The sequence below is a fragment of the Oncorhynchus gorbuscha genome, linkage group LG04, assembly GCF_021184085.1.
Source record: "Oncorhynchus gorbuscha isolate QuinsamMale2020 ecotype Even-year linkage group LG04, OgorEven_v1.0, whole genome shotgun sequence".
Classification (NCBI taxonomy): Eukaryota; Metazoa; Chordata; class Actinopteri; order Salmoniformes; family Salmonidae; genus Oncorhynchus; species Oncorhynchus gorbuscha.
The window spans coordinates 72821538-72849021 of record NC_060176.1 but is presented as its reverse complement, the minus strand read 5'-3'; the positions used below and the strand labels follow the sequence as shown (position 1 = coordinate 72849021).

Genomic DNA, 27484 nt, shown 5'->3' with positions numbered 1-27484 from the left:
CTTGGTGACAGCTTTGCACATTCTTGGCATTATCTCAACCAGCTTTATGAGGTAGTCACGTGGAATATATTTCAATTAACAGGTGTTCCTTATTAAAAGTTAATTTGTGGAATTTCTTTCCTTCTTAATGCGTTTGAGCCAATCAGTTGTGTTGTGACAAGGTAGGGGTGGTATACAGAAGATGGTCTTTTACCAAATAGGGCTTTGTCCATATTATGGCAACAACATCATCCCCGGAAACTGGAGGGGGGACATCACATCAGCATTAGAGTGTAATAACACAGGAGTAATACCCTAGTTATTATCTCAAAGCCATAGCCCCTTTGTTTTATTCATCTGTTCATCAATTAGTATGCCATCTCACCAAAGCCAGACCAAAATACTTAACTGAGGACCAGATTGAATAATCCAGCTAAGATGAAGCTCTCATAAGGACCGCCAAAGGAAAGAAAGACCCAGAGTTACCTCTACTGCAGAGGACAAGTTGATTAGATTTCGCAGCCCAAATAAATGCTTCACAGAGTTCAAGTAACAGATACACCTCAACATCAACTGTTCAGAGGAGACTGCATTAATCAGGCCTTCATGGTCAAATTGCTGCAAAGAAACCACTACTACAAATAAGAAGAGAATTGCTTGGGCCAAGAAACACAAGCAATGGACATGAGACAGGTGGAAATCTGTCCTTTGGTCTGAAGAGTCCCAATTTGAGATGTTTGGTTCCAACCGCCGTTTCTTTGTGAGAAGCAGAGTAGGTGAACGAATGATCTCTGCATGTGTGGTTCCTACCGTGACGCATGGAGGAGGTGTGATGGTGTCGGGGTGCTTTGCTGGGGACACTGTCTGTGATCTATGTAGAATTCAAGGCACACATAACCAGCATGGCTACCACAACATTCTGCAGCGATACGACATCCCATCTGGTTTGCGCTTAGTGGGACTATCATGTGTTTTTCAACAGGACAATGACCCAACATACCTCCAGGCTGTGTAAGGGCAATTTGACCAAGAAGGAGAGTGATGGAGTGCTGCATCAGATGACCTGGCCTCCACAATCCCCCGACATCAACCCAATTGAGATGGTTTGGGAAGAGTTGGACCGCAGAGTGAAGGAAAAGCAGCCAACAAGTGCTCAGCATATGTGGGAACTCCTTCAAGACTGTTGGAAAAGCATTCCAGGTGAAGCCGGTTGAGAGAATGCCAAGAATCTGCAATGCTGTCATCAACGCAAAGGGTGGCTACTTTGAAGAATCTCAAATATAAAATGTATTTGAATTTGTTTAACACTTTTTTCATTACTACATGATTCCATGTGTTATTTCATAGTTTTGATGTCTTCATTATTATTATACAATGTAGAAAATTGTAAAAAAAAATAAAGACAAACCCTTGAATGAGTAGGTGTGTCCAAACTTTTGACGAGTACTTAGTTAGGGGGAAAGCCTGTTTGTCTAGTTCATCAGGGGTTTGGAATATTCCACAACGGTCCTTCAACCAGGTCCAGCTATATCTACTGGCAGGACTTCATTGCTACCTTTCATCTCAGTTAGGCCAGATACTTCTAAGGGAAGTGAGGGATTTCCAGACATTCCATGAAATGTGTGGGTTGAAAATGTGACCTGACAAAGATCCAACTCGGATCTAACCGTTGTCTGATTAAATCACCATGGGAGCATACCAGAGTTGCAGACATACATATTTTCTTTGATAGTTTCTTTTGCTCTGCACCTGATAAGATGGATGTGCATATTTTTCCGAACGTTCCTGTGTTAAATGTGTAACATAACCGTTATGCTGACTCACATCAGCACACTTGTAAAATTTTATATCGAAATGCATTGTGTTCAACTCTCAGATTCTTAAATAGATTTTCAGATTCCCTTTGCTTCTCTTTCTCTCTACAAGTACAAAGACACACACACACACACGTCCTTCAGTCAGTCAGGTAACTGTTGTTGTCGAACAGCGGGGTGACGGTACCGTCCTTCCACTTGATCAAGATCTCTCCCCGCTGTAGCGAGGGAGAGTGTGCCGGCCGCATGGGGTGCTGAGTGAGGGGGGCTCTCTCGCTGAGCACAGGGGACCCCGGCTGACTCACAAGCCCTGTAGGAGTGTACGACTTCAGCACACACACTACTTTCTTCTTCCTGGGAGAGGGAAATCATTAATTTGTAGTCCTGCAACTGTGTGGGCAGTTGTGGTTACTGTAGTATGTGATGAAGTTGTAGTTCTGGGTTGTATTTGAGAACAAAATCTTCCTAACCACAGGATCTTTGGAGCATAATCCAGATTCAGTGGGGAAATTTGATAATTCTTGAATGTAGTAGGCATAATACTGGATCCAAAATGTATGTTTATGGTACTACTGGGAAGCTGTATTTCCCCTTAGGCCCCTTGTCAGCAGACCAATAGTGGTACAGTGGGAAGACAGCAGTGTGCAGGTTAGCCTAGCAGTTAGAACGTTGGTACAGTAACCGAAAGGTCGCTGGTTCAAATGCCCCGGGTCGACATGGTGAAAAGAATTCTTGCAATTTGCCCTTAAGCAAGGCACTTAACCTTACTTCTCTCAGGGGGGGTGGGATATGCAAAACAAATTTAAAAAATCAAATTAATACGTGTATTAATAGATACTTGTGCATGTGTGAAATAGGAGAACTATAAGCACCCACCTGTTGTGGTGAATGTTGAGTAAGAGCATGACAGTCCCCAGCACCAGAGCCAGGGAGCTCAGCACCAGCATGGTCACTTTCCAGCCAAACCCTGTAACACACACAAAGAGAGATGGAGAAACTCCCATAATCGACAGTTCAGAGTAAACAAACACTTTCCACTTTCAAACTCTGGCAAACCTTTAGAACGTCATATAAAAGGTCTGTAGAAACTGGAATTATCTGAGTGGGCTTGGACATTAATACACCCACTCTACAGATTCCTATGTAAGTTTTCCTCTCCTCTAACGCCACCATGTGGTAGACAAGGCACAGAGTAGAAGGCCCCAGAGCCCATCGGGGCAGAGAGATGTGTTTTGACCCTGGGTTTGTTTTGAAGGCAGTCATAGTCTTTCTTCCACACCCCTCCGGCAATAGGTTTCCCAACTCACCATACTCAGCGTTGAAGAATGTCATTGAGGGGCCCTCAGGGCCCATGGTGCTTTCAACCAGATGAGAGTGCTCTGTCCCAAGGTCCATTCCAGTGGTGTTAGGGGAAACAACATCATCCCCGGAAACTGGAGGGGGGACATCACATCAGCATTAGAGTGTAATAACACAGGAGTAATACCCTAGTTATTATCTCAAAGCCATAGCCCCTTTGTTTTATTCATCTGTTCATCAATTAGTATGCCATCTCACCAAAGCCAGACCAAAATACTTAACTGAGGACCAGATTGAATTGAATCAAAAGACATACACATAAAGTTTAAACTAGTGCCCCATAGGACTGGCGTAGGGAGGAGCCCCAAGTGAAGAGTTTTGGACTTGCTGGCAACCAGCCCACATTAGGACCCTATTGAATGTAGGGAATTTAGCTGAATGAGATTTAGCTAGCAAGGATAGTAGAAATGCAATCCCTGATTAAACTAGTGGTATAAGACCTCGCTGAGATGCCATTTGGATCACCCACTGTTAAGCCTAAAACACTGACCAAACCAAGGTATTCTCAAATCAGATACATTTTTTTTGTTACAATGTACAGTACCAATCAAAAGTTTGGACACACACAGCGCCAGCTGTGCCACCAGAGACCCTGGGTTCGCTCCCAGGCTCTGTCGTAACCGGCCGCGACCGGGAGGTCCGTGGGGCGACGCACAATTGGCCTAGCGTCGTCCGGGTTAGGGAGGTCTTGGCCGGTAGGGATATCCTTGTCTCATCGCGCACCAGCGACTCCTGTGGTGGGCCGGGCGCAGTGCGCGCTAACCAAGGTTGCCAGGTGCACGGTGTTTCCTCCGACACATTAGTGCGGCTGGCTTCCGGGTTGGATGCGCGCTGTGTTAAGAAGCAGTGCGGCTTAGTTGGGTTGTGTATCGGAGGACGCATGGCTTTCAACCTTCGTCTCTCCCGAGCCCGTACGGGAGTTGTAGCGATGAGACAAGATAGTAGCTACTAAAACAATTGGATACCACGAAATTGGTGAGAAAAAAGGGGTAAAATTCAAATAAAATAGTTTGGACATACCTACAGTACTCATTCAAGGGGTTTTCTTTATTTGTACTATTTTCTACATTGTAGAATAAAAGTGAAGACATCAAAACTACAAAATACAGTGAGGCAAAAAAGTGTTTAGTCAGCCACCAATTGTGCAAGTTCTCCCACTTAAAAAGATGAGAGGCCTGTAATTTTCATCATAGGTACACTTCAACTATGACAGACAAAATGAGATTTTTTTCTCCAGAAAATCACATTGTAGGATTTTTTATGATTTTATTTGCAAATTATGGTGGAAAATAAGTATTTGGTCTCCTACAAACAAGCAAGATTTCTGGCTCTCACAGACCTGTAACTAACCTGCTCTGTCCTCCACTCATTACCTGTATTAATGGCACCTGTTTGAACTTGTTATCAGTATAAAAGACACCTGTCCACAACCTCAAACAGTCACACTCCAATCTCCACTATGGCCAAGACTAAAGAGCTGTCAAAGGACACCAGAAACAAAATTGTAGGCTGGGAAGACTGAATCTGCAATAGGTAAGCAGCTTGGTTTGAAGAAATCAACTGTGGGAGCAATTATTAGGAAATGGAAGACATACAAGACCACTGATAATCTCCCTCGATCTGGGGCTCCACGCAAGATCTCACCCCGTGGGGTCAAAATGATCACAAGAACGGTGAGCAAAAATCCCAGAACCACACGGGGGGACCTAGTGAATGATCTGCAGAGAGCTGGTACCAAAGTAACAAAGCCTACCATCAGTAACACACTACGCCGCCAGGGACTCAAATCCTGCAGTGCCAGACGTGTCCCCCTGCTTAAGCCAGTACATGTCCAGGCCCATCTGAAGTTTGGTAGAGAGCATTTGGATGATCCAGAAGAAGATTGGGAGAATGTCATATGGTCAGATGAAACCAAAATATAACATTTTTTTGTAAAAATTCAACTCGTCGTGTTTGGAGGACAAAGAATGCTGAGTTGCATCCAAAGAACACCATACCTACTGTGAGGCATGGGGGTGGAAACATCATGCTTTGGGGCTGTTTTTCTGCAAAGGGACCAGGACGACTGATCCGTGTAAAGGAAAGAATGAATGGGGCCATGTATCGTGAGATTTTGAGTGAAAACCTCCTTCCATCAGCAAGGGCATTGAAGATGAAACGTGGCTGGGTCTTTCAGCATGACAATAATCCCAAACACACCGCCCGGGCAACGAAGGAGTGGCTTCGTAAGAAGCATTTCAAGGTCCTGGAGTGGCCTAGCCAGTCTCCAGATCTCAACCCCATAGAAAATATTTGGAGGGAGTTGAAAGTCCGTGTTGCCCAGCAACAGCCCCAAAACATCATTGCTCTAGAGGAGATCTGCATGGAGGAATGGGCCAAAATACCAGCAACAGTGTGTGAAAACCTTGTGAAGATTTACAGAAAACATTTGACCTATGTCATTGCCAACAAAGGGTATATAACAAAGTATTGAGATAAACTTTTGTTATTGACCAAATACTTATTTTCCACCATAATTTGCAAATAAATTCATAAAAAAATTCATTACAGGCCTCTCTTATCTTTTTAAGTGGGAGAACTTGCACAATTGGTGGCTGACTAAATACTTTTTTGCCCCACTGTAACACATATGGAATCATGTAGTAACCAGAAAAAGTGTTAAACAAATCAAAATAATTTTATATTTGAGAGTAGTCGCCCTTTGCCTTGATGACATCTTTGCACAGTCTTGGCATTCTCTCAACCAGCTTCACTTGGAATGCTTTTCAAACTGTCTTGAAGGAATTCCCACATACGCTGAGCACTTGTTGGCTGCTTTTCCTTCACTCTGTGGTCCAACTCATTCCAAACCATCTCAATTGGGTTGAGGTTGGTTGATTGTGGAGGCCAGGTCTCTGATGCAGCACAACATCACTCTTCTTCTTGACCAAATAGCCCTTACACAGCCTGGAGGTGTATTGGGTCATTGTCCTGTTGAAAAACAAATGATAGCCCCATTAAGCGCAAACCAGATGGGATGGTGTATCGCTGCAGAATGCTGTGGTAGCCATGCTGGTTCAGTGTGCCTTGAATTCCAAATAAATCTTTGACAGTGGCACCAGCAAAGCACCCCCACACCACCTCTTCCATGCTTCACGGTGGGACCCATACATGCGGAGATCATCCATCATCTACTTATCAGACCAAATTACAGATTTCCACCAGTCTAATGTCCATTTCTTGTGTTTCTTGGCCCAAGCAAGTCTCTTCTTATTATTGGTGTCCTTAAGTAGTGGTTTATTTGCAGCAACTTAACCATGAAGGCCTGATTCACGCAGTCTCCTCTGAACAGTTGATCTTGAGATGTGTCTGTTACTTGAACTCTGTGAAACATTTATTTGTGCTGCAATTTCTGAGCCTGGTAACACTAATGAACTTATCCTCTGCAGCAGAGGAAATTCTCGGTCTTCCTTTCCTGTGGTGGTCCTCATGAGAAGCTGTTCCATCATAGCGCTTGATGATTTTTGCGACTGTACTTGAAGAAACTTTTAAAGTTATTTAAATTTTCCAGATTGACTGACCTTAATGTCTTCAAGTAATGATGGACTTTCGTTTCTCTTTGCTTATTTGAGCAGTTCTTGCCATAATATGGACTTGGTCTTTTACCAAATAGGGCTATATTCTGTATACCATTCATACCTTGTCACAACACAACTGATTGGCTCAAACACATTAAGAAGGAAATAAATTCCACAAATTAACTTTTAACAAGGCACACATGTTAATTGAAATGCATTCCACGTGAATACCTCATGAAGCTGGTTGAGAGAATGCCAAGAATGTGCAAAGCTGTCATCAAGGCAAAGGTTGCAAACTTTTAAGAATTTCAAATATAAAATATATTTAGATTTGTTTAACACTTTTTGGTAACTACATGACTCCATATGTGTTATTTCATAGTTTTGATGTTTTCATTATCATTCTACAATGTAGAAAATTGTAAAAATAAAGAAAAACTCTGGAATGATTAAGTGTATCCAAACTTTTGCCTGGTACTGTATTCTATGGCAAAAGATAGATCGGTAGAACCAATACTGACAGAATAACTTGTTAGACGTTGTTTGGTAGGCACTGCATAGGAGACAATGGAAATAATAGTGACTATGACCCAAGATAATGTAATTCAGCCCTTGACAGCGAGGAAATGTAAGACTGATGAAAATGGTGTGAAATAGTGAACTGAAATATCCCAGTATGATGAAAATGAATGAGCTCTATAATGAAAGCTACTGAAGGATGACATAAGGCACATCCCTTCTCTATGATGGGACCCTATGATGGGACGGTTCTTCTTACTCGACTGTGGTTGGCTGTTTGTATTGGAAGGGGTACTTGTTGAGGAGGGCAGAGCAGCAGTTTGTGTGGACCTGTGGCGATGGTGGTGGTGATGGCTGGCTCTATTCCCACAGACAGTATGGTTGCCCAGCGTTCTCCACTTGCTGGCCTGTCTACGCTCTTTGGAGAGGAAGACCTTAGTCAACTTAGAGGACACGTGAGGAGCGCTGAGGTGAAGCCCCTTTCCTTGCAGTGTGAGGTGGCCCTTCTTAGAGCAGGCCCATGCCTGGCCTTCCCTGCCCACCTCGCCACCTGCAGCCCCAGCTCCCTCCTCATTCCCCGGGTCACAGTGGTGTAGTCTGACACTCAGATCATGCTCCTGGCCACTCAGACACTCTCCTGTGAGCCAGCTGCTCAGGGCTAGGCGCTCAGGGAGCCACTGCCACTCCTGCAGCGCTGAACCAGGGATGCACTCCCCCAGCACCACCCTGCTCCCGGGATGCCCATCCTGGACCAGGACCTGCACACACTTACCCAGCAGCTCATTCCTGATGCTAAAGCCAGCCGCCTCTATGGGAGAAAACAGTATAATATAACATTACAGTGCATTAGCCTATGAATGGAAAAAAGCACCTTGGACAAACAAATGTGTCCAGGTCGGATGAGGTTGGCTATAAGGTGTAGGGTCAGGGCTAAAAGGCTCTGGTTTACAGCCATGTTATAAACTAGACCATTTTGTAATATGAGCTGGTTAAATAACAATGTCCTGGCCAGTGGAGGGATTATCCCCATGTTGTGTTTGGTAGATATTCATTGGTTGCATGTTTCGTCACAATATTGTTTTGAACGTTCGTTTTGTACAGATGACCAACTGAGCATTCTACTCAATGCATCATTATTGAGCACTGATGAAGACTTCATCAGAAGAGCATTTACAGTGGCTTGGAAATACAACGACATTAAATGGGATGCAAACAATTAATAGGAAAACCTTGTCACCATTTTGATGTCGCTAGACTGACTTTTGATCCAGTATAACTTTAGCTAAGATTGAAGGGAGGACACCAGATGTTAGCTAAGTAGCTAACGTTCTCATTCTAGCTATTTGTTAGCTAATGACAACATTGCCACCTGTCTAAAGTACATTTAACGACATGAAGATGCTGGCAAAATGGTTTCCTACCAAATATTTGACTATTTTAGCAATGGCATCGTATTTCCAGGCACTAAATTGTAATTTTCACACAAAAGTCATTAGCCTCGTCCAGAATTGCGTCCCAGCGGGGCAGCGGTCTAAGGCACTGCTTCTCAGTGCTTGAGGCGTCACTACAGACGTCCTGGTTCGATTCTTGGCTGTATCATAACCAGCCGTGATTGGGAGTCCCATAAGGCGGCGCACAATTTGCCCAGCGTCGTCCGGTGTAGGCCGTCATTGTAAATAAGAGTTCATTCTTAACTGACTTGCTTTGTTAAATAAAATAATACGTGGGTTTATCACTTTAGGACGCCGGTAGAGGGCGGCTTGAGACCGAGAGATGGAGGCGGAACCATCTGTAACGTTACTCTGTGAAGTCGAGACAGTAACTAAACGCTGAATTATTGCGTTACAAGCCTACTCGCACTAAAATGCAATTTAACTTATTTTTAATAGATTTCTTGATACTTTTTTTGTTGTTGATTACTTTATACTTGTAAAGCTAACTTTTGAGCTGCTACAGTAACTACTGTATAGTAGCGAGCTAGCTAAAAACAAATGTAGATGCATGCACACTACTGTAACGTTAGCAAACAAGCTACGTTTGCTATCTACAAATAATATTATTAAGTATAAACTAGAAAACTAGGTAGCTTATAATATTTTCTAGTATAGAAAAATAAAGGACAAAAACAACCCATTTCCCCATGAACTACATACAGATAGCTAGCAACTTTCTGACAAGTTCTTACCGTGGAAAACGAGTATGAAAACGCAGGGACCCCAAAACCTGTTCCCCATGACAAGTGGTTTTGCAATGTCTCCCGTGGCAACAGCCTAAAAATGTGCGTTGGAGTCGAGATGTGTTCCCCACAGGGGCGAGGGGTGTGTGAACAGAGCTTCATGCGTCCAATCAGAACTGGTTAACGGTATATGCATCACTGGCTAACCACAACATTAAATGGCATAAACAGTTACAATTTATCATCTCCATTTATTTTAATTGAGTAACTGTGGAGTAGGTCATATGCCTGCAAAACTAACAGCAAACGAATATTGATCTAATAATGATGATTGGAAGGCAAACATGAAACAGACCTGAAAATGTCTGACATAAACAAACTGTGAACAAAGAATGTGATAGGTAACAGGAGTCTGCCCTCCTGGCCTGTAGAACAATAGAATAGAAACAATGCAATATCACACGAACCTTAAATAAATACATGAAATAATGGTATGCCTCCTGTGATATATTTAATTAGTTAAACAACAATGGCAGTAGTAGTGCAATACTGTATTATATCTCAGTGAATACATAATTTGTACATAATATGTGTTAGCAAGGTGTCCTGGTACATGGGCTTAGATCACAACAATACTGAGTAATTAATGAGGCATACATTTTGCATGGCCAAACTAAGGGCACTGTGGTGGTAATCTGGAGGCGAAAGAAACGCACACCTGTTTATGCGAGGTGTTGGCTAGCGGAGGAGAACACCTGTTTAGGCGAGGTGTTGGCTAGCGGAGGAGAACACCTGTTTAGGCGAGGTGTTGGCTAGCGGAGGAGAACACATGTTTAGGCGGGGTGTTGGCTAGCGGAGGAGAACACCTGTTTAGGCGAGGTGTTGGCTAGCGGAGGAGAACACCTGTTTAGGCGGGGTGTTGGCTAGTGGAGGAGAACACCTGTTTAGGCGAGGTGTTGGCTAGTGGAGGAGAACACCTGTTTAGGCGAGGTGTTGGCTAGTGGAGGAGAACACCTGTTTATGCGAGGTGTTGGCTAGTGGAGGAGAACACCTGTTTAGGCGAGGTGTTGGCTAGCGGAGGAGAACACCTGTTTAGGCGAGGTGTTGGCTAGCGGAGGAGAACACCTGTTTAGGCGAGGTGTTGGCTAGCGGAGGAGAACACCTGTTTATGCGAGGTGTTGGCTAGCGGAGGAGAACACCTGTTTAGGCGAGGTGTTGGCTAGCGGAGGAGAACACCTGTTTAGGCGAGGTGTTGGCTAGCGGAGGAGAACACCTGTTTAGGCGAGGTGTTGGCTAGCGGAGGAGAACACCTGTTTAGGCGGGGTGTTGGCTAGCGGAGGAGAACACCTGTTTAGGCGAGGTGTTGGCTAGCGGAGGAGAACACCTGTTTATGCGAGGTGTTGGCTAGCGGAGGAGAACACCTGTTTAGGCGGGGTGTTGGCTAGCGGAGGAGAACACCTGTTTAGGCGAGGTGTTGGCTAGCGGAGGAGAACACCTGTTTATGCGAGGTGTTTGCTAGTGGAGGAGAACACCTGTTTATGCGAGGTGTTTGCTAGTGGAGGAGAACACCTGTTTAGGCGAGGTGTTTGCTAGTGGAGGAGAACACCTGTTTATGCGAGGTGTTTGCTAGCGGAGGAGAACACCTGTTTATGCGAGGTGTTTGCTAGTGGAGGAGAACACCTGTTTAGGCGAGGTGTTTGCTAGTGGAGGAGAACACCTGTTTATGCGAGGTGTTTGCTAGCGGAGGAGAACACCTGTTTATGCGAGGTGTTTGCTAGTGGAGGAGAACACCTGTTTATGCGAGGTGTTTGCTAGTGGAGAACACCTGTTTAGGCGAGGTGTTGGCTAGTGGAGGAGAACACCTGTTTAGGTGAGGTGTTGGCTAGCGGAGGAGAACACCTGTTTAGGCGAGGTGTTGGCTAGCGGAGGAGAACACTTGAAAAAGAAAAGGAGTGCTGCACTCTCTAGGAGCTCAGATGCAATAATTTAATATCCAACGTTGTCAAGGTCCCCCCCCAATAAATTGTCAAGTTCACCCCATCTCATAGGGAGGGTGACGTGTTCAATGCCAATATAGAGAAGGGACGAAATAGAGTGGTTCGCATTTGGAAGCGAACCAGTCTATTTCGTCACTTCCCTATATCCCTAGGAGAGTGAGTGACCTTGACAATTTATTGTTAAAACGAGAGGGTGCTTGGATTTCTTATTTAAAACCCTTGCTCCCCTCGGTCTCAAAGTAGACTTTGATCTGAAGCCATTCTTGTAATTATTGAGATTTTGCGTTTCATTGTAAATGTTTGTAGGCCTATGTAGCCACATTGTATCTATGATCGTATGGTATCCATTCATGCTTTTTACATGTTCTATTTAGATCTGTAAATCAACCAATGACATCAAGCCACACCCGGCCTTAATAACACACACCTGTGTGTCATTATACCCTGAGGAAGACAGCTTGTCTGTGGAAACATTGGTTATAAAATGATTGCACTTGAGCACCTCTGAGTGTGCTGCTCTCCTTTTATTTTATTTTGCTGTGGTGGCAAACCTGGAGTCAAATTTTTTCTTTCATAAAGGCAGTCAAGAAGGCACCATATGAGTGATCTGAGCATTACATTACATAGTTTTTAAAATGTTGTATCAGACACAAATCCTGGAAGACAGAACTCAAAAGCAGGTGTATATTACAGTAAAAAACTGAGTGACGTCACTCGCTCTGAGACCTAAAGGAGTTGTACCCCTTGCTCTGCAAGGCTTTTGTGGCGCGATGGGTAACGATGCTTCGTGGGTGTCAGGTGAGGGACGGAAGCTAAACTGTTACATGTGCAAACATGACACTGGGAGTGAATCAGCTGTGAAACTTCTGTCAAAGATGAGTGTTTATGGTGTATCAGGTGCTGATGGAGGAAAGAGGGAACAATACGATGGGGGTTGGTCTAGTTCTTGAGGAGAGGGGTGTGAAAGCATCGTCGGGGCAGTCGGTGGTGTGTGAAATGGTGGAGCAGTTGGAGGTAGATGCATCATCAAGTGAGTTGGGTATGGGTATGTTGGCTGTGGGTCAGGGGGATAACTTCCTCCCACGGCTGCAGGTTCAGGGTACACCGGCAGGGCAGGCGGATATAGGCCTCCCCCTGGACCCGAGACAGGAGGATATGGTCCAAAGGCTGTATCACAAGGGAAGTCACTGTTGCTTGGACCACCTTTCCCGAATTCTTCAAACCTGACACGTCTCTCTGGTGATAGGCCAGACCGAAAGCAGGAAGGGATAATAGCCAATGGAAACTTGACTTCAGGGTCTGTGGCAAGAGGAACATCCAAGTATACCTTTAAAACAAACAGCATGTTATGGAGGAGTATTGGGAATGAATCAAAATCTCTTTAGCCAAATCGTAACTTGAGATGCACATGTCTGACGTCAATGGGAGATCTGTGTGTGTGTGTGACTGCGAATGTCAAGTTAATATGCATCACTTGAGCATAAAGCTTATAGTTAAAGTGTTACTTTTCTGTTTAATTCTCGGAATATGAAGTGATTGTCCAGACACTTGGATGTACCTTTAGTATGTACTCTACTGTTATGATGTTACAGTTCAGGATGGACAAGTCCTGGTCAGCAGGTATCTTCAATGACCCAGCAACACTTTGTTGGGTGTTGGACGGGATAGGTTCTCTGACTACTTTGCAGACTGTCTGCTCTGCTATCTTTGTGTTGCCAGAAGCAAAGAAAGCCATTTTCTGCTTCAGACTGAATTTGGGCTTAAGGTCACGGGAGGAGTTGTTCTTGATGTTTGCACAGATATTCACAGTCTCACCTGGAGTGGAAAAAGCCACCACAAAATTAAAGTCAGTCTGAGATGTCAAATAACCAACACAACAGTGCATTGGCACAGGTCCTGTACAGCTATGTTGAAGGCATTACAAATATCAACTAAGCCTTGCATGTGAAAGTTAATTGTGTGATCAGGACACTTATGAGAGACACTTTCATAGTCATTTTCATGTTGCTACATTACAGTACCTGGGATATACATTACCTGGCATATAACCCATCCTTTCAACGTGGACATCCATGGTGACATGCCCTGAGGTGAATATACCAACTGACTTGTTCTTCACACCATGCTGAGGAGACTGGAACGCAGGATGAGGAAATTACATTATGTTCTATACTAGTATGACACAAGGAAACCAAACCGGGATCTGTACATCCAACCATCCACTTTCACACATATGTGATGAATAACACCGTACATCCATCCATCCTTTAATCAAATGGACTAGATTACCATAAAACTTCAATTAAACGCTGAGTCTCAAATATCCACCTGTCCCTTTTAATGGACAGCATCGACACACATTTCAGCAAATAAACGCCTGTTTCAAATAAACACAGGGTCTAAATGAATTGTTTATAAATGAACTCCAGTGAGTACCGTAAATATTACCCAAAATAAGATAAAGGAGAGCACCATCATTGCCATGGATGAGACAGCAGTGTCATTTGATATGGTCGGCTCAACTACCGGAGATACAAGGCACAACAAGTGAGATAATGGTGCTGAAGCCCAAAATCGGGGCTGTATGATAGGCAGCCTAGTCTTAGCAAGTCTGATCTGTGATGGAATTGTTATTATAATCTTTATACTGGCCACAAACAGAGTGGCTGTCTTCAACATTTTATTGAGCAAAAGCTGTCTTCATTAACATTTACATTACATTTAAGTCATTTAGCAGACGCTCTTATCCAGAGCGACTTACAAATTGGTGCGTTCACCTTATGACATCCAGTGGAGCAGCCACTTTACAATAGTGCATCTAAATCTTTACAGTATGTTATCGTGCGTGTGTGTATGTGTGTGTCTGTGCCTGTGTGTGTCTCTCTTCACAGTCCCTGCTGTTTCATAAGGTGTATTTTTTCAATCTGTTTTTAAATCTGATTCTACTTCTTGCATCAGTTACTTGATGTGGAATAGAGTTCCATGTAGTCATGGCTCTATGTAGTAATGTTGCCCCTCTTATAGTCTGTCCTGGACTTGGGGACTGTGAAGAGACCTATGGTGTCATGTCTTGTGGGGTATGTATGGGTGTCTGAGCTGTGTGCTAGTATTTTAAACAGACAGCTCAGTACCTTCAGCATGTCAATAACTCTCACAAAACCAAGTAGTGATGAAGTCAACAATCTCTCGTCTACTTTAAGCCACTAGAGATTGACATGCATATCTCCGTGTACATCTAAGGTCCGGCCGTCCTGCCTCGTTCAGGAAAAATTGTCATTTTCCTTAGCCCCTCTTTGTGGAACCTAGTCCACAGTAGTCCAGTTGAGACAAATCTAGGGCCTGTAGGACCTACCAGTTCACTGTGATGGTAAATCCCAGGTCATAGTAAACTAAGGACAGTTCTCTGTGATGATAAATCCCAGGTCATAGTAAACTAAGGACAGTTCACTGTGATGATAAATCCCAGGTCATAGTAAACTAAGGACAGTTCACTGTGATGGTAAATCAGTTCATGTCTTTATTTAACTAGGCAAGTCAGTTAAGAACAAATTCCTATTTTCAATGACGGTCTAGGAACAGTGGGTTGACGGTCTAGGAACAGATTTTTACCTTGTCAACTCGGGGATTTGATCTTGCAACCTTCCGGTTACTAATCCAACGCTCTAACCACTAGGCTACGTGCCGCCCCCAATGTAATCTAAGGTAATGTAATCTAAGGTAATGTAATGTAGTCTAAGGTAAGGCAATGTAATCTAAGGTAATGTAATGTAGTCTAAGGTAATGTAATGTAGTCTAAGGTAAGGCAATGTAATCTAAGGTAATGTAATGTAGTCTAAGGTAATGCAATGTAATCTAAGGTAATGGCAATGTAAAGTAATGTAATCTAAGGTAAAGTAATCTAAGGTAATGTAAAGTAATGTAATCTAAGGTAATGTAATGTAGTCTAAGGTAATGCAATGTAATCTAAGGTAATGGCAATGTAAAGTAATGTAATCTAAGGTAAAGTAATCTAAGGTAATGTAAAGTAATGTAATCTAAGGTAATGGCAATGTAAAGTAATGTAATCTAAGGTAAAGTAATCTAAGGTAATGTAAAGTAATGTAATCTAAGGTAATGTAATCTAAGGTAATGTAAAGTAATGTAATCTAAGGTAAAGTAATCTAAGGTAATGTAAAGTAATGTAATCTAAGGTAAAGTAATCTAAGGTAATGTAAAGTAATGTAATCTAAGGTAATGTAAAGTAATGTAATCTAAGGTAAAGTAATCTAAGGTAATGTAAAGTAATGTAATCTAAGGTAATGTAAAGTAATGTAATCTAAGGTAAAGTAATCTAAGGTAATGTAATCTAAGGTAATGTAATCTAAGGTAATGTAAAGTAATGTAATCTAAGGTAATGTAAAGTAATGTAATCTAAGGTAAAGTAATCTAAGGTAATGTAAAGTAATGTAATCTAAGGTAAAGTAATCTAAGGTAATGTAAAGTAATGTAATCTAAGGTAATGTAATGTAATCTAAGGTAAAGTAATCTAAGGTAATGTAAAGTAATGTAATCTAAGGTAATGTAAAGTAATGTAATCTAAGGTAATGTAAAGTAATGTAATCTAAGGTAATGTAATCTAAGGTAATGTAAAGTAATGTAATCTAAGGTAATGTAAAGTAATGTAATCTAAGGTAAAGTAATCTAAGGTAATGTAAAGTAATGTAATCTAAGGTAATGTAATCTAAGGTAAAGTAATCTAAGGTAATGTAAAGTAATGTAATCTAAGGTAATGTAAAGTAATGTAATCTAAGGTAATGTAAAGTAATGTAATCTAAGGTAATGTAATCTAATGTAATCTAAGGTAAAGTAATCTAAGGTAATGTAAAGTAAAGTAATCTAAGGTAATGTAAAGTAATGTAATCTAAGGTAATGTAATGGGACTCCTGCACACTGTGTGCCACTTTTAACATTTATTAAGTGCTTTTTTTTCAATATGCCATTTTTCCCAGCAGGTTCCACAGAACAATAGATATCTGGCTCAAATAAAAGCCTGTCTCTAATAAGCACCAGTTGTGTCCAGTGATCGAAGCAAATAAACACATGGGCTATTAATTGAAGTTTTATGGTAGCACAGATTACACACCGTTAGTAGGACATGGTTCAAGTCAGCCTTGGAGACAAAGGTGATTTCCTTCACCAAGTCGCGTGTCTTTAGCCAACCCCTAACCAGCTTGGCTTCCAGTTTGTACACTATCTTGCCATGTGGACCCTTGAAGGATGACGGCATGCTTCTGTAATATAAAACAGTGTTACATACCACGTAAAACAATATGTCCAATCTGTAGCTATGACTATGAATTTGGCTTGAATTTCCACTTACCCCTCAGGAATTTTGAAACCAAATGGATATCTATGGATCCCAGGGGGGAGTATATTGTCTGTAACAGAAACCCAATTAGTAATTTCAGTGTTGGGGAATGTCACGCCCTGACCTTAGTTATCTTTGTTTTCTTTATTATTTTGGTTAGGTCAGGGTGTGACGAGGGTGGTATGTGTGTTTTTGTCTTGTCTTGGGTTTTTTGTAATTCTATGGGGTTTTGGTATGTCTAGGTATATGTAGGTCTATGGTGGCCTGAATTGGTTCCCAATCAGAGACAGCTGTTTATCGTTGTCTCTGATTGGGGATCCTATTTAGGTTGCCATTTTGGTTTTGTGGGTTATTGTCTATGTGTAGTTGCCTGTCAGCATTTGTGGCCGATAGCGTCACGGTTGTTTTGTATACTTTGTTCAGTGTTTCGCTTTCATTAAAGAAGAATGTATTCTTATCACGCTGCGCCTTGGTCTCCTGTTTATGACGACCGTGACAGAATAACCCACCAAACCAGGACCAAGCAACGTGAGAAGGAGGAACAGTGCTTAATGGGGAAATGGACCTGGGAGGAGATATTAGATGGAGCAGGACCCTGGACACAGCTGGGGGAGTATCGCCGTCCTAAGGAGGAGTTGGAGGCAGCGAAAGTGGAACGGAGATACTACGAGGATAAATACCAGAGAATAGAGGAACAGCAACGATATGAAGGTGCACGGAAGCCCGAGGCAGCCCCAAAAAATGTTTATGGGGGGGGGCACGTGAGAAGATTGCATGAGTCAGGTAGGAGACCTGAGCCAACTCCTCTTGCTTACCGTGGGGAGCGTGTAACTGGTCAGGCACCGTGTTATGCAGAGATGCACACGGTGTCTCCAGTACGCTATTCTAGTCCGGTGCGCTCTATTCCAGCTCCTCGCATTTGCCGGGCTAGAATGGGCATCCAGCCAGGACGGATTGAGCCAGCTCTATGTTCTGGATCTCCAATGCGTCTCCACGGTCCAGTTATCCTGTGCCTCCTCCCTGCACTCACCCTGAGGTGCGTGTCACCAGCCCAGTACCACCAGTGCCGGCACCACACACCAGGCCTCCAGTGCGCCTCCAGTGTCCAGTATGCCCGGTCCCTGCTCCTCGCACTCGCCCTGAGGTGCGTGTCCCGAGCCCGGGACCACCAGTGCCGGCACCACGCACAAGGCCTACAGTGCGCCTCGGCAGTCCAGAGCGCCCGGAGACAGTTCACAGTCCAGAGCGTCAGGCGACAGTTCACAGTCCAGAGCGTCAGGCGACAGTTCACAGTCCAGAGCGTCAGGCGACAGTTCACAGTCCAGAGCGTCAGGCGACAGTTCACAGTCCAGAGCGTCAGGCGACAGTTCACAGTCCAGAGCGTCAGGCGACAGTTCACAGTCCAGAGCGTCTGGCGACAGTTCACAGTCCAGAGCGTCCGGCGACAGTTCACAGTCCAGAGCGTCCGGTGACAGTCTCCAGCGATGGTCCCCAGTCCAGAACATCCGGCGATGATCCACGCAGCGATGGTCCCCAGCCCGGGGCCTACGGTGAGGATCGGCAGTCCAGAGCCTCCAACGATGATCCACGGGTCAGTGCTACAAGAGCAGACTCAGGGTAAAGAAGGGGGGTGGCGTCCAGAACCAGAGCCGCCGCCTAGGTTAGATGCCCACCCAGACACTCCCGTTTAGGTTTGCGGCTGGGAGTCCGCACTTTTGGGGGGGTACTGTCACACCCTCACCTTAGTTATCTTTGTCCTTTATTATTTTGGTTAGGTCAGGGTGTGACGAGGGTGGTATGTGTGTCTTTGTCTTGTCTAGGTTTTTTTGTAATTCTATGGGGTTTTGGTATATGTAGGTCTGTGGTGGCCTGAATTGGTTCCCAATCAGAGACAGCTGTTTATCGTTGTCTCTGATAGGGGATCCTATTTAGGTTGCCATATGTCTATGTGTAGTTGCCTGTCAGCACTCGTGTCTTATAGCTACACGTTCGTTTTGTTTTGTATACTTTGTTCAGTGTTTCTCTTTCATTAAAGAAGAATGTCACGCTGCATCTTGGTCTCCTCGTTATGACGAACGTGACAGGGAAGCTACTTTGAAAATAGAGTTTACCAATTACTTCACACTTGAAGAGGTTAAGCTACACTAGAACTACCCATTTTCCTGTGTTTTATATCATATTATACAACAGCTGATGAAATTGTGTACTAGTTCCAGTAGTTAGCTACACCACTACATGTCAAAAAAGTAGTCTAATTAACTACTGAAACCACAAACAAGATTTTAATTTAGTTTATCTACCAAGCTACTACAAAATTTAATTAAACAAAAAAATGGCATTTACTGAGGAAAATATGGTGTGCTTGCTTCGTTGTGAAATAGTAGTGGTAGTAATATTAGTAGTAGCAATGCTAATAATAGGGTTTTCATAGGTTATAGCAGAGACATTCTAACCAGAGTATCAGTCTCTTTAGTTTACATTCCACTCCACGCTTTGTCATTGCCTTTCTGCTGTCTCTTTGGTAATTTTCAAATATGAAAATTCTATAATTAATGAGCTCAAGGAGAACAGAAGAGTAAATCCCGACTCGATCACCCTCACAGCTATCCTCCAATCACAACGATTATCCAAATATTGGAACTATAACTTTTTAACTCGCCACAGAACACCTTGGTATACGGTTGCGATTTTTTGTTTGTCCAAACGAAACCAGTTGGTCAAAAGTTACTAGCTTAGGTTTAAATCTCAAACTAAATACAGTTGAAGTCGGAAGTTTACATGCACCTTAGCCAAATATATTTAAACTCAGTTTTTCACAATTCCTGACATTTAATCCTAGTAAAAATGTTCTTTATTAGGTCAATTAGGATCACTTTATTTTAAGAATGTGAAATGTCATAATAGGAGAGAATTATTTCAGCTTTTATTTATTTTATCACATTCCCAGTGGGTGAGAAGTTTACATACACTCAATTAGTATTTGATAGGATTGCCTTTAAAAAAAAATTTATTGGGTCAAGTAGGGTGCATTTTGGCCCATTTCTCCTGACAGGGCTGGTGTAACTGAGTCAGGTTTGTAGGCCTCCTTGCTCACACACACTTTTTCAGTTCTGCCCACAAATGTTATATAGGATTGAGGTCAGGCCTTTTGATGGCCACTCCAATACTTTGAATTTGTTGTCCTTAAGCCATTTTGCCACAACTTTGGAATATGCTTGGGGTCATTGTCCATTTGGAAGACCCATTTGTGACCAAGCTGTCACTTCCTGACTGATGTCTTGAGATGTTGCTTCAATATATACACATAATTTTCCTTGTTCATGATGCCATCTATTTTGTGAAGTGCACCAGTCCCTCCTGCAGCAAAGCACCCCCACAACATGATGCTGCCACCCCCGTGCTTCACAGTTGGGATGGTGTTCTTTGGCTTGCAAGCCTCCCTCTTTTTCCTCCAAACATAACGATGGTCATTATGGCCAAACTGTTCTATTTTGTTTCATCAGACCAGAGGACATTTCTCCAAAAAGTATGATCTTTGTTGCAAACCGTAGTCTGGCTTTTTTATGGCAGTTTTGGAGCAGTGGCTTCCTCCTTGCAGAAAGGCCTTTCAGGTTAAGTCAATATAGGACTCGTTTTACTGTGGATATAGATACTTTTGTACTCGTTTCCTCCAGCATCTTCACAAGGTCCTTTGCTTTTGTTTCTGGGATTGAGTTGCACTTTTCGCACCAAAGTACGTTCATCTCTAGGAGACAGAACGCATCTCCTTCCTAAGTGGTATGACGGCTGCGTGGTCCCGTGGTGTTTATCCTTGCATACTATTGTTTGTACAGATGAATGTGGTACCTTCAGGTGTTTGGAATCTGCTCCCAAGGATGAACATGACTTGTGGAGGTCTACAATTCTTTTTCTGAGGTCTTGGCTGATTTCTATTGATTTTCCCATGATGTCAAGCAGAGGCACTGAGTTTGAAGGTAAGCCTTCAAATACATCCACAGGTACACCTCCAATTGACTCAATTATGTCAATTAGCCTATCAGAAGCTTCTAAAGCCATGACATCCTTTTCTGGAATTTTCCAAGCTGTTTAAAGGCAGTCAAGATAGTGTATGTACATTTCTGACCCACTGGAATTGTGATACAGTGAGTTATAAGTGAAATAATCTTTCTGTAAACAATTGTTGGAAAAATTACTTGTGTCATGCACAAAGTAGATGTCCTAACCGACTTGCCAAAACTATAGTTTGTTAACAAGAAATTTGTGGAGTGGTTTAAAAACTATCTTTAATGACTCCAACCTAAGTGTATGTAAACTTCCTACTTCAACTGTATATACAAAAGTATGTGGACATCTCCCTGGTGTAAAGCTCGCCACCATTGAATTCTGTAGCAGTGGAAACACGTTCTCTGGAGTGATGAATCACACTTCACTACCTGGCTGTCCAATGGACTAATCTGGTTTTGGCGGATGCCAGGAGAATGCTACCTGCCTGAATACAAAGTGCCAACTGTAAAGTTTGGTGGAGGAGAAATAATGGTCTGGGGATGTTTTTCTGGGTCGGGCTAGGCCCCTTAGTTCCAGCGAAGGGATTTTCTTAATGCTACAACATACAATGACATTCTAGACAATCAGCTGTCCGTCCTGTCTCCCTGTAGCGCTGTCTAAGGTGTCTCACAGTATGGACATAGCAATTTATTGCTCTGGCCACATCTGCAGTCCTCATGCCTCCTTGCAGCATGCCTAAGGCACATTCACTCAGATAAGCAGGGACCCTGGGCATCTTACGTTTGGTGTTTTTCAGAGTCAGTAGAAAGGCCTCTTTAGTTTCCTAAATTTTCATAACTGTGACCTTAATTGCCTATATTATGTAAGCTGTTAGTGTCTTAACGACCATTCCACAGGTGCATGTTCAATAATTGTTTATGGTACATTCAACAAGCATGGGAAACAGTATTTAAACCCTTTACACCGAAGATCTGTGAAGTTATTTTGATGTTTACAAATGATCTTTGAAAGACAGGGTCCTGAAAAAGGGATGTTTCTTTTTTGCTGAGTTTATAGAACCACATAGATTAGGTATATGTCTGCTAATGCGTGGTGGTGAACTAGAGAACAAAACTCATCTGCCTGGTTCTTGCTGGACCGCCTGTAGTGGGGTCAGACAAAAGTAGTCAGCATTGTCACTAGCAGGTGAGGGCATCTACAGCCAACCGCTCAGATGGCTCCAGCTAGCCGTTTTTACACAACCTATTCCAGACCGGTCTGCACGTTTTAAAGTTTGAATGGCGTTTCTAGCTTCAACAGTGGAAGACTAGTTGAATTGTATGACCATTAAAATACACTGGGATTGATGCAAATATGGTTGTAGTGTAACAAGTATTAGTAGTACCAGTTTTTTTTTTCAAGCAACCTGACCAGGACGTTTTTATGTTGTTGATAGCTTTTACGCACGCTACATACAGGTGGCAACGGAATAATAATAAAGTATAAACAGTTGTGATTTGCATTCAGCAAGCACACTTCATTACTAGTTAATTTAAGTACATGTAGTTCACTCCTCCCACAACACAAGCTATAAAAATAAAGAGTCGCACACTCAATATATAAACTCCAAGTAATTGATTGGGTATTAAAGAAGGCACAGTGGTGCAGAAACATTAGTGATTTACCCAATATATTACTGGGAGTTTATATATAGAGTGTACGACTCCCTTTATTTACATTTATTTTATAGCTTAGTTTATTCGCCGTTAGTCAGCACCTCTACATATAAATACTTGTATATGGTTGTGTGCCAGTTTGTTTTTTATTTTAAAAAAATTGATAACTGACATCGCGCCTGTGCGCCGGCAGGATACACGGGGTGGGGTCATATTGGGATGGGTATGGTAGGTTATAGTAAACGATTAAAAACACAATCTCCCCTAGACTTACCTTTAGGAGATTCTTTAATCATAAACGTCTTAAGTTTGAAATATCGATTGTGAGCAGAGTAAGTCCTAGTGTGGTCTTTCGTACGTGTCGTCCAACGGACATTTGCGTCCCCTTTGGCTTTGATGAAAAGGCTTTCCACTTTGGTTTCCTTTATTAACTCCAAAGTGATTATTCCAGATATACAGTCGCCTTCGGAAAATGTATCATATTCATTAATAACATCGTAACTCAAGTCAAAAGTTTTTACTGAAGGCATTTTCGACTGTTTCACATGAACTTCTCTGAAGCCAAATCCGCTAGCTTTGGTCTACTCATAAATAGTGATGTCATTGCCGTGCGACTGTACACAGTCATACCACAGACTAAAAAAATACAAATAAATAAATATACCGCAGACTCCACTCTACTGCCCCTCAGTGGCAGTAAAAACAAAGGGTTTTGTCTAGAAGGGATAGGCTACAGTTAGGTCAAAAGCGACTTTTCGTAGCAGGTTAGAATAATTAGTTGAAGGTTAGCGAAAATGCTAAATGCAACTTTTGACAAAAGCTGTATCCCATGTAGACATGACCAGTGTAAAACGACTGTACTGTTACCTTGTATAGCCTAATGTGTGAATCTGAGATTATTTGAGATTTGGCTACAGTATGTGGAAAGCACTGTCCTAGGTTAGGTGTGGAGCTAACCCAACTAAAATCCAACCAAGAGTCCAACTAAAATCTCAAATTGCCCCCTTGGCACAAACTGCCATGAGGGTCATAAGAGTGAGGCAGCATCCCTCCCTGCAAACCATTTTGATAGACTGTTCTACTGCACTCCTTCATAATACCTAAACAGCAGAAGTACACACTGAGCTCACTGAGCTGTAGAACACCAGTAACAGAAAGTGTAAGGACCGTGCGCAATTATACGTAGGTTTACAAGTTAGTTGGGCTTTGATCAGCAACAGTTGAGACGAAGTCAGAAGATCAGGTGTGTGGTATTTATTGAACAGTGCAGGTAATGAAAACTAGATCTGTACAATCACCTTACTCGAATAACAATAACAATGACATTAAAGTCATACAGATGTTATATGTCTGTAGTCATCTTTTTTGCATAGCTTCTTAGATGTAGCTTTACTGATTATTGTTCTCATTTGATGCAGACACATAATGGCTGATCTGGATTGACACATTATTATTTAAAGTCTTTGAGACAGTATAGCAATTTGGTTAAGGCTGTGGGTTACATAACAATGGCATTATAAACCTACTTCAATATTGATTATTGTAACAGGTAGGTAGTTATATAGCAGCACTAATCAAAAGGCCTCTGTCAAATATGAGTGTTTATAGGGTATTAGGGTGAGATGTTTCAGGTGCACATGGAGGGAAGAGGGAACCATACGATGGGGGTTGGTCTAGCTCTTGAGAAGAGAGGGGTGGGTGCATTGTTGGGGTGGATATTAAAGTATTAAATGTAGGTGGAGGAAAAACTGGGCCAGTTGGGTATGGGTATGTTGGCTGTGGGTCAGGGGGATAACTTCCTCCCACGGCTGCAGGTTCAGGGTACACCGGCAGGGCAGGCGGATATAGGCCTCCCCCTGGACCCGAGACAGGAGGATATGGTCCAAAGGCTGTATCACAAGGGAAGTCACTGTTGCTTGGACCACCTTTCCCGAATTCTTCAAACCCGAGGACAGGACTGCCTGGTGATAGGCCAGACCGAAAGCTGGAAGGGATAATAACCAATGGAAACTTGACTTCAGGGTCTTTGGCAAGAGGAACGTCCAAGTATACCTTTAAAACAAACAGCATGTTAGAGAGAAATATTGGGATTGTATCCCCCACAATTTTTGTTGTTGTTTAATACTAGTCAGGAATATGACACTGGATGTACCTTTAGTATGTACTCTACTGTTATGATATTACAGTTCAGGATGGACAAGTCCTGGTCAGCAGGTATCTTCAATGTCCCTGCAACACTTTGTCGGGTTTTGGATGGGATAGGCCCCCTGACCACTTTGCAGACGGTTTCTTCTTCTATCTTTGTGCAGTCAGAAGCCATGAAAGTAATTTTCTGCTTCAGACTGAATTTGGGCTTAAGGTCACGGGAGGAGTTGTTCTCGATGTTTGCACAGATATTCACCATCTCACCTGTCGTGGGAAAATCCACCCAGATAATTAAAAGGAAAGTTCAGGATTTTACAACTTGACTACTAGTGGTTTGTCTATGGGCCTGGAAAAACTATAATCCATGTTTCGGGTTTTCTCTAAACAGCCCCACTACTAACTTCAGATAACCTTAGCCTCCCCTGGCTAATTTTGTAGTGGCTGTTTAAATGAAACAAAACCATGGACTACAGTTTCTCCTGGCCCATAGACTTTCAGGGTTGGGAACCATCTTACATCAAGTTGTAAAATCCTGAACTTCCCCTTTAAAGACAATCTGAGATTCCAAATGACCAACATAATAGTGCTTCAGCACAGATGAAGTACTGAATGTTGAAGACATGAATAAATGTTGACAAAGCCTAAAGCCTTGCATGTGAAAGTTGATTGTATATTTAGGACACTTCCTGGAGGTATTGTGGACTTGCTATTCTCTTATCCAGTGAGATTATAAACTACTCTGTTGAATTGGCATTGTTATTCAACAGAAAATATGTGCCAAAAGGCAACATGCTTTGTGTTACATAGAGGGCTCTGAAACAACACTTGTACATTACTACCTGCCATGTAACCCATCCTTTCAACATGGACATCCATGATGACATGTCCTGAGGTAAGACAGCCCATTGACTTGTCCTTCACACCATGCTGAGGAGACTGGAACGCAGGATGAGATTACATTATGCTCTATACTAGTATGACACAAGGAAAACAAACCCGGGATCTGTACATCCAACCATCCACTTTCACACATATGTGATGAATAACACCGTCCATCCAAACATATAATACGATAAAGAACAAAAAGGACTAGATTAGTAGAGTTAACACACCATTAGTAGGACATGGTTCAAGTCAGCCTTGGAGACAAAGGTGATTTCCTTCACCAAGTCGCGTGTCTTTAGCCAACCCCTAACCAGCTTGGCTTCCAGTTTGTACACTATCTTGCCATGTGGACCTTTGAAGGATGATGGCATGCTTCTGTAATATAAAAACAGCGACACATACCTTAAGGTGCTGAATCTATGTAATCAACATATATCATAATTTGTACATGTAGGATGATTTAAAAGAGCATATAATTTGTCTGTCTATGAATTTGACTTGCTTTCCCACTTACCCTTCAGGAATTTGGAAGCTAAATGGATAGATATGGATACCAGGGGGGAGTATGTTACCTATAACAAAAAAATCATCGTGGTCAACATAATATCCAATGAGTAATTTACGTTATTAATGAACCCATTACAAAAAATATTGATCTGGCGAACATTAACCAACCGCCGCTCGACTATAATTATTAGATTACGTAGCCTACAAATCCCGCTCACCTATGCACCTGAAAGATATAAATATTGTCAGAACTATAGTTGGGGTTACGGATAGGTTAGGCCTGTAGTAAACCGAGTAAAGACTATCCCTCCTACCTTGAGGATTTTCATTAATCATTAATTTCTTCAGTTTAAAATATCTGTTGTGAGCAGAGTAAGTGTTGTCATCACTGTCAACAGTCCAATTGACATTAGCGTCCCCTTTGACTTTGATGAAAAGGCTTTCCACTTTGGTTTCCTTTATTAACTCCAACGTAATTCTTCCAGATATACAGTCGCCTTCAGAAAATGTATCATGTTCATTAATTATATCGTAACTCAAGTTAAACTCTTTTATTGAAGGCATGTTCGACTGCTTTCCCAAAGTCAATTCCGCTGAGTAGAGCTACTGTAATGACAGAAATATAAAAATTGTTCCACCGTCTTCAGTAGCCTACGGTGTGTCAGACGGGACACACTGGGACTCTTTTAATGCAGACCATGGTACACCATTGCCTCCCACTGTACTGGCGTCTATACTGCTACCCAGTCTGTGAATTTGAGATTATCACTATTATTAATATAGACTGGATTTTGGAGTATCTGGGACAAACACTGGCCTAGGTAGATCGTGTTCGGGGCTAACCTCTTTCCCTATCAAATCAAATGTATTTATAAAGCCATTCTTACATCAGCTGATATCTCAAAGTGCTGTACAGAAACCCAGCCGAAAAATCCAAACAGCAAGCAATGCAGGTGTAGGAGCACGGTGACTAGGAAAAACTCCCTAGAAAGGCCAGAACCTAGGAAGAAACCTAGAGAGGAACCAGGCTATGAGGGGTGGCCAGTCCTCTTTTGGCTGTGCCTGGTGTAGATTATAACAGAACACGGCCAAGATGTTCAAATGTTCATAGATGACCAGCAGGATCAAATAAAAATAATCACAGTGGTTGTCGAGGGTGCACCAGGTCAGCACCTCAGGAGTAAATGTCAGTTGGCTTTTCATAGTCGATCATTCAGTGTATCTGAATATCTGAGTATCTCTACCGCTCCTGCTGTCTCTCTAGAGAGTTGAAAACAGCAGGTCTGGGACAGGTAGTAGCAGGTCTGGGACAGGTAGCACATCTGGTGAACAGGTCAGGGTTCCATAGAAATTCTAGGGACAGTTAGGAGGCCTGCGTCTTGTGACCATAGCGTACGTGTAGGTATGTACAGCAGGACCAAATCAGAAAGATAGGTAGGAGCAAGCCCATGTAATGCTTTGTAGGTTAGCAGTAAAACCTTGAAATCAGCTCTTGCCTTAACAGGAAGCCAGTGTAGAGAGGCTAGGAACTGGAGTAAT

The 27484-nt window shown here is 42.6% G+C and overlaps 3 protein-coding genes across 3 annotated transcripts; all 3 read right to left on the bottom strand.

The window, feature by feature from the left end:
* Nucleotides 1-1311: 1311 nt before the first annotated feature.
* Nucleotides 1312-9549, bottom strand: si:dkey-245n4.2. The gene is made up of 5 exons (XM_046345438.1): nt 9414-9549; nt 7488-8036; nt 3101-3226; nt 2670-2760; nt 1312-2147 (listed from the first exon to the last, which is right to left on the bottom strand). Exons 1-5 carry the CDS (start codon nt 9460-9462, stop codon nt 1934-1936), a joined length of 1029 nt encoding a protein of 342 aa, XP_046201394.1. The 5' UTR covers nt 9463-9549; the 3' UTR covers nt 1312-1933.
* An 86-nt stretch (nt 9550-9635) lies between these two features.
* On the bottom strand, nt 9636-22994 carry LOC124034603 (arrestin domain-containing protein 3-like). The gene is made up of 7 exons (XM_046348006.1): nt 22683-22994; nt 16761-16818; nt 16524-16671; nt 13439-13535; nt 12960-13216; nt 11341-12728; nt 9636-10529 (listed from the first exon to the last, which is right to left on the bottom strand). Exons 1-6 carry the CDS (start codon nt 22936-22938, stop codon nt 12285-12287), a joined length of 1260 nt encoding a protein of 419 aa, XP_046203962.1. The 5' UTR covers nt 22939-22994; the 3' UTR covers nt 9636-10529; nt 11341-12284.
* A 653-nt stretch (nt 22995-23647) lies between these two features.
* On the bottom strand, nt 23648-26616 carry LOC124034604 (arrestin domain-containing protein 3-like). Its single transcript, XM_046348007.1, has 6 exons — nt 26260-26616; nt 25953-26010; nt 25666-25813; nt 25393-25489; nt 24561-24817; nt 23648-24460 (listed from the first exon to the last, which is right to left on the bottom strand). The coding sequence occupies exons 1-6, from the start codon at nt 26507-26509 to the stop codon at nt 24011-24013; spliced, it is 1260 nt and encodes a 419-aa protein (XP_046203963.1). The 5' UTR covers nt 26510-26616; the 3' UTR covers nt 23648-24010.
* Between the last annotated feature and the right edge of the window lie 868 nt (nt 26617-27484).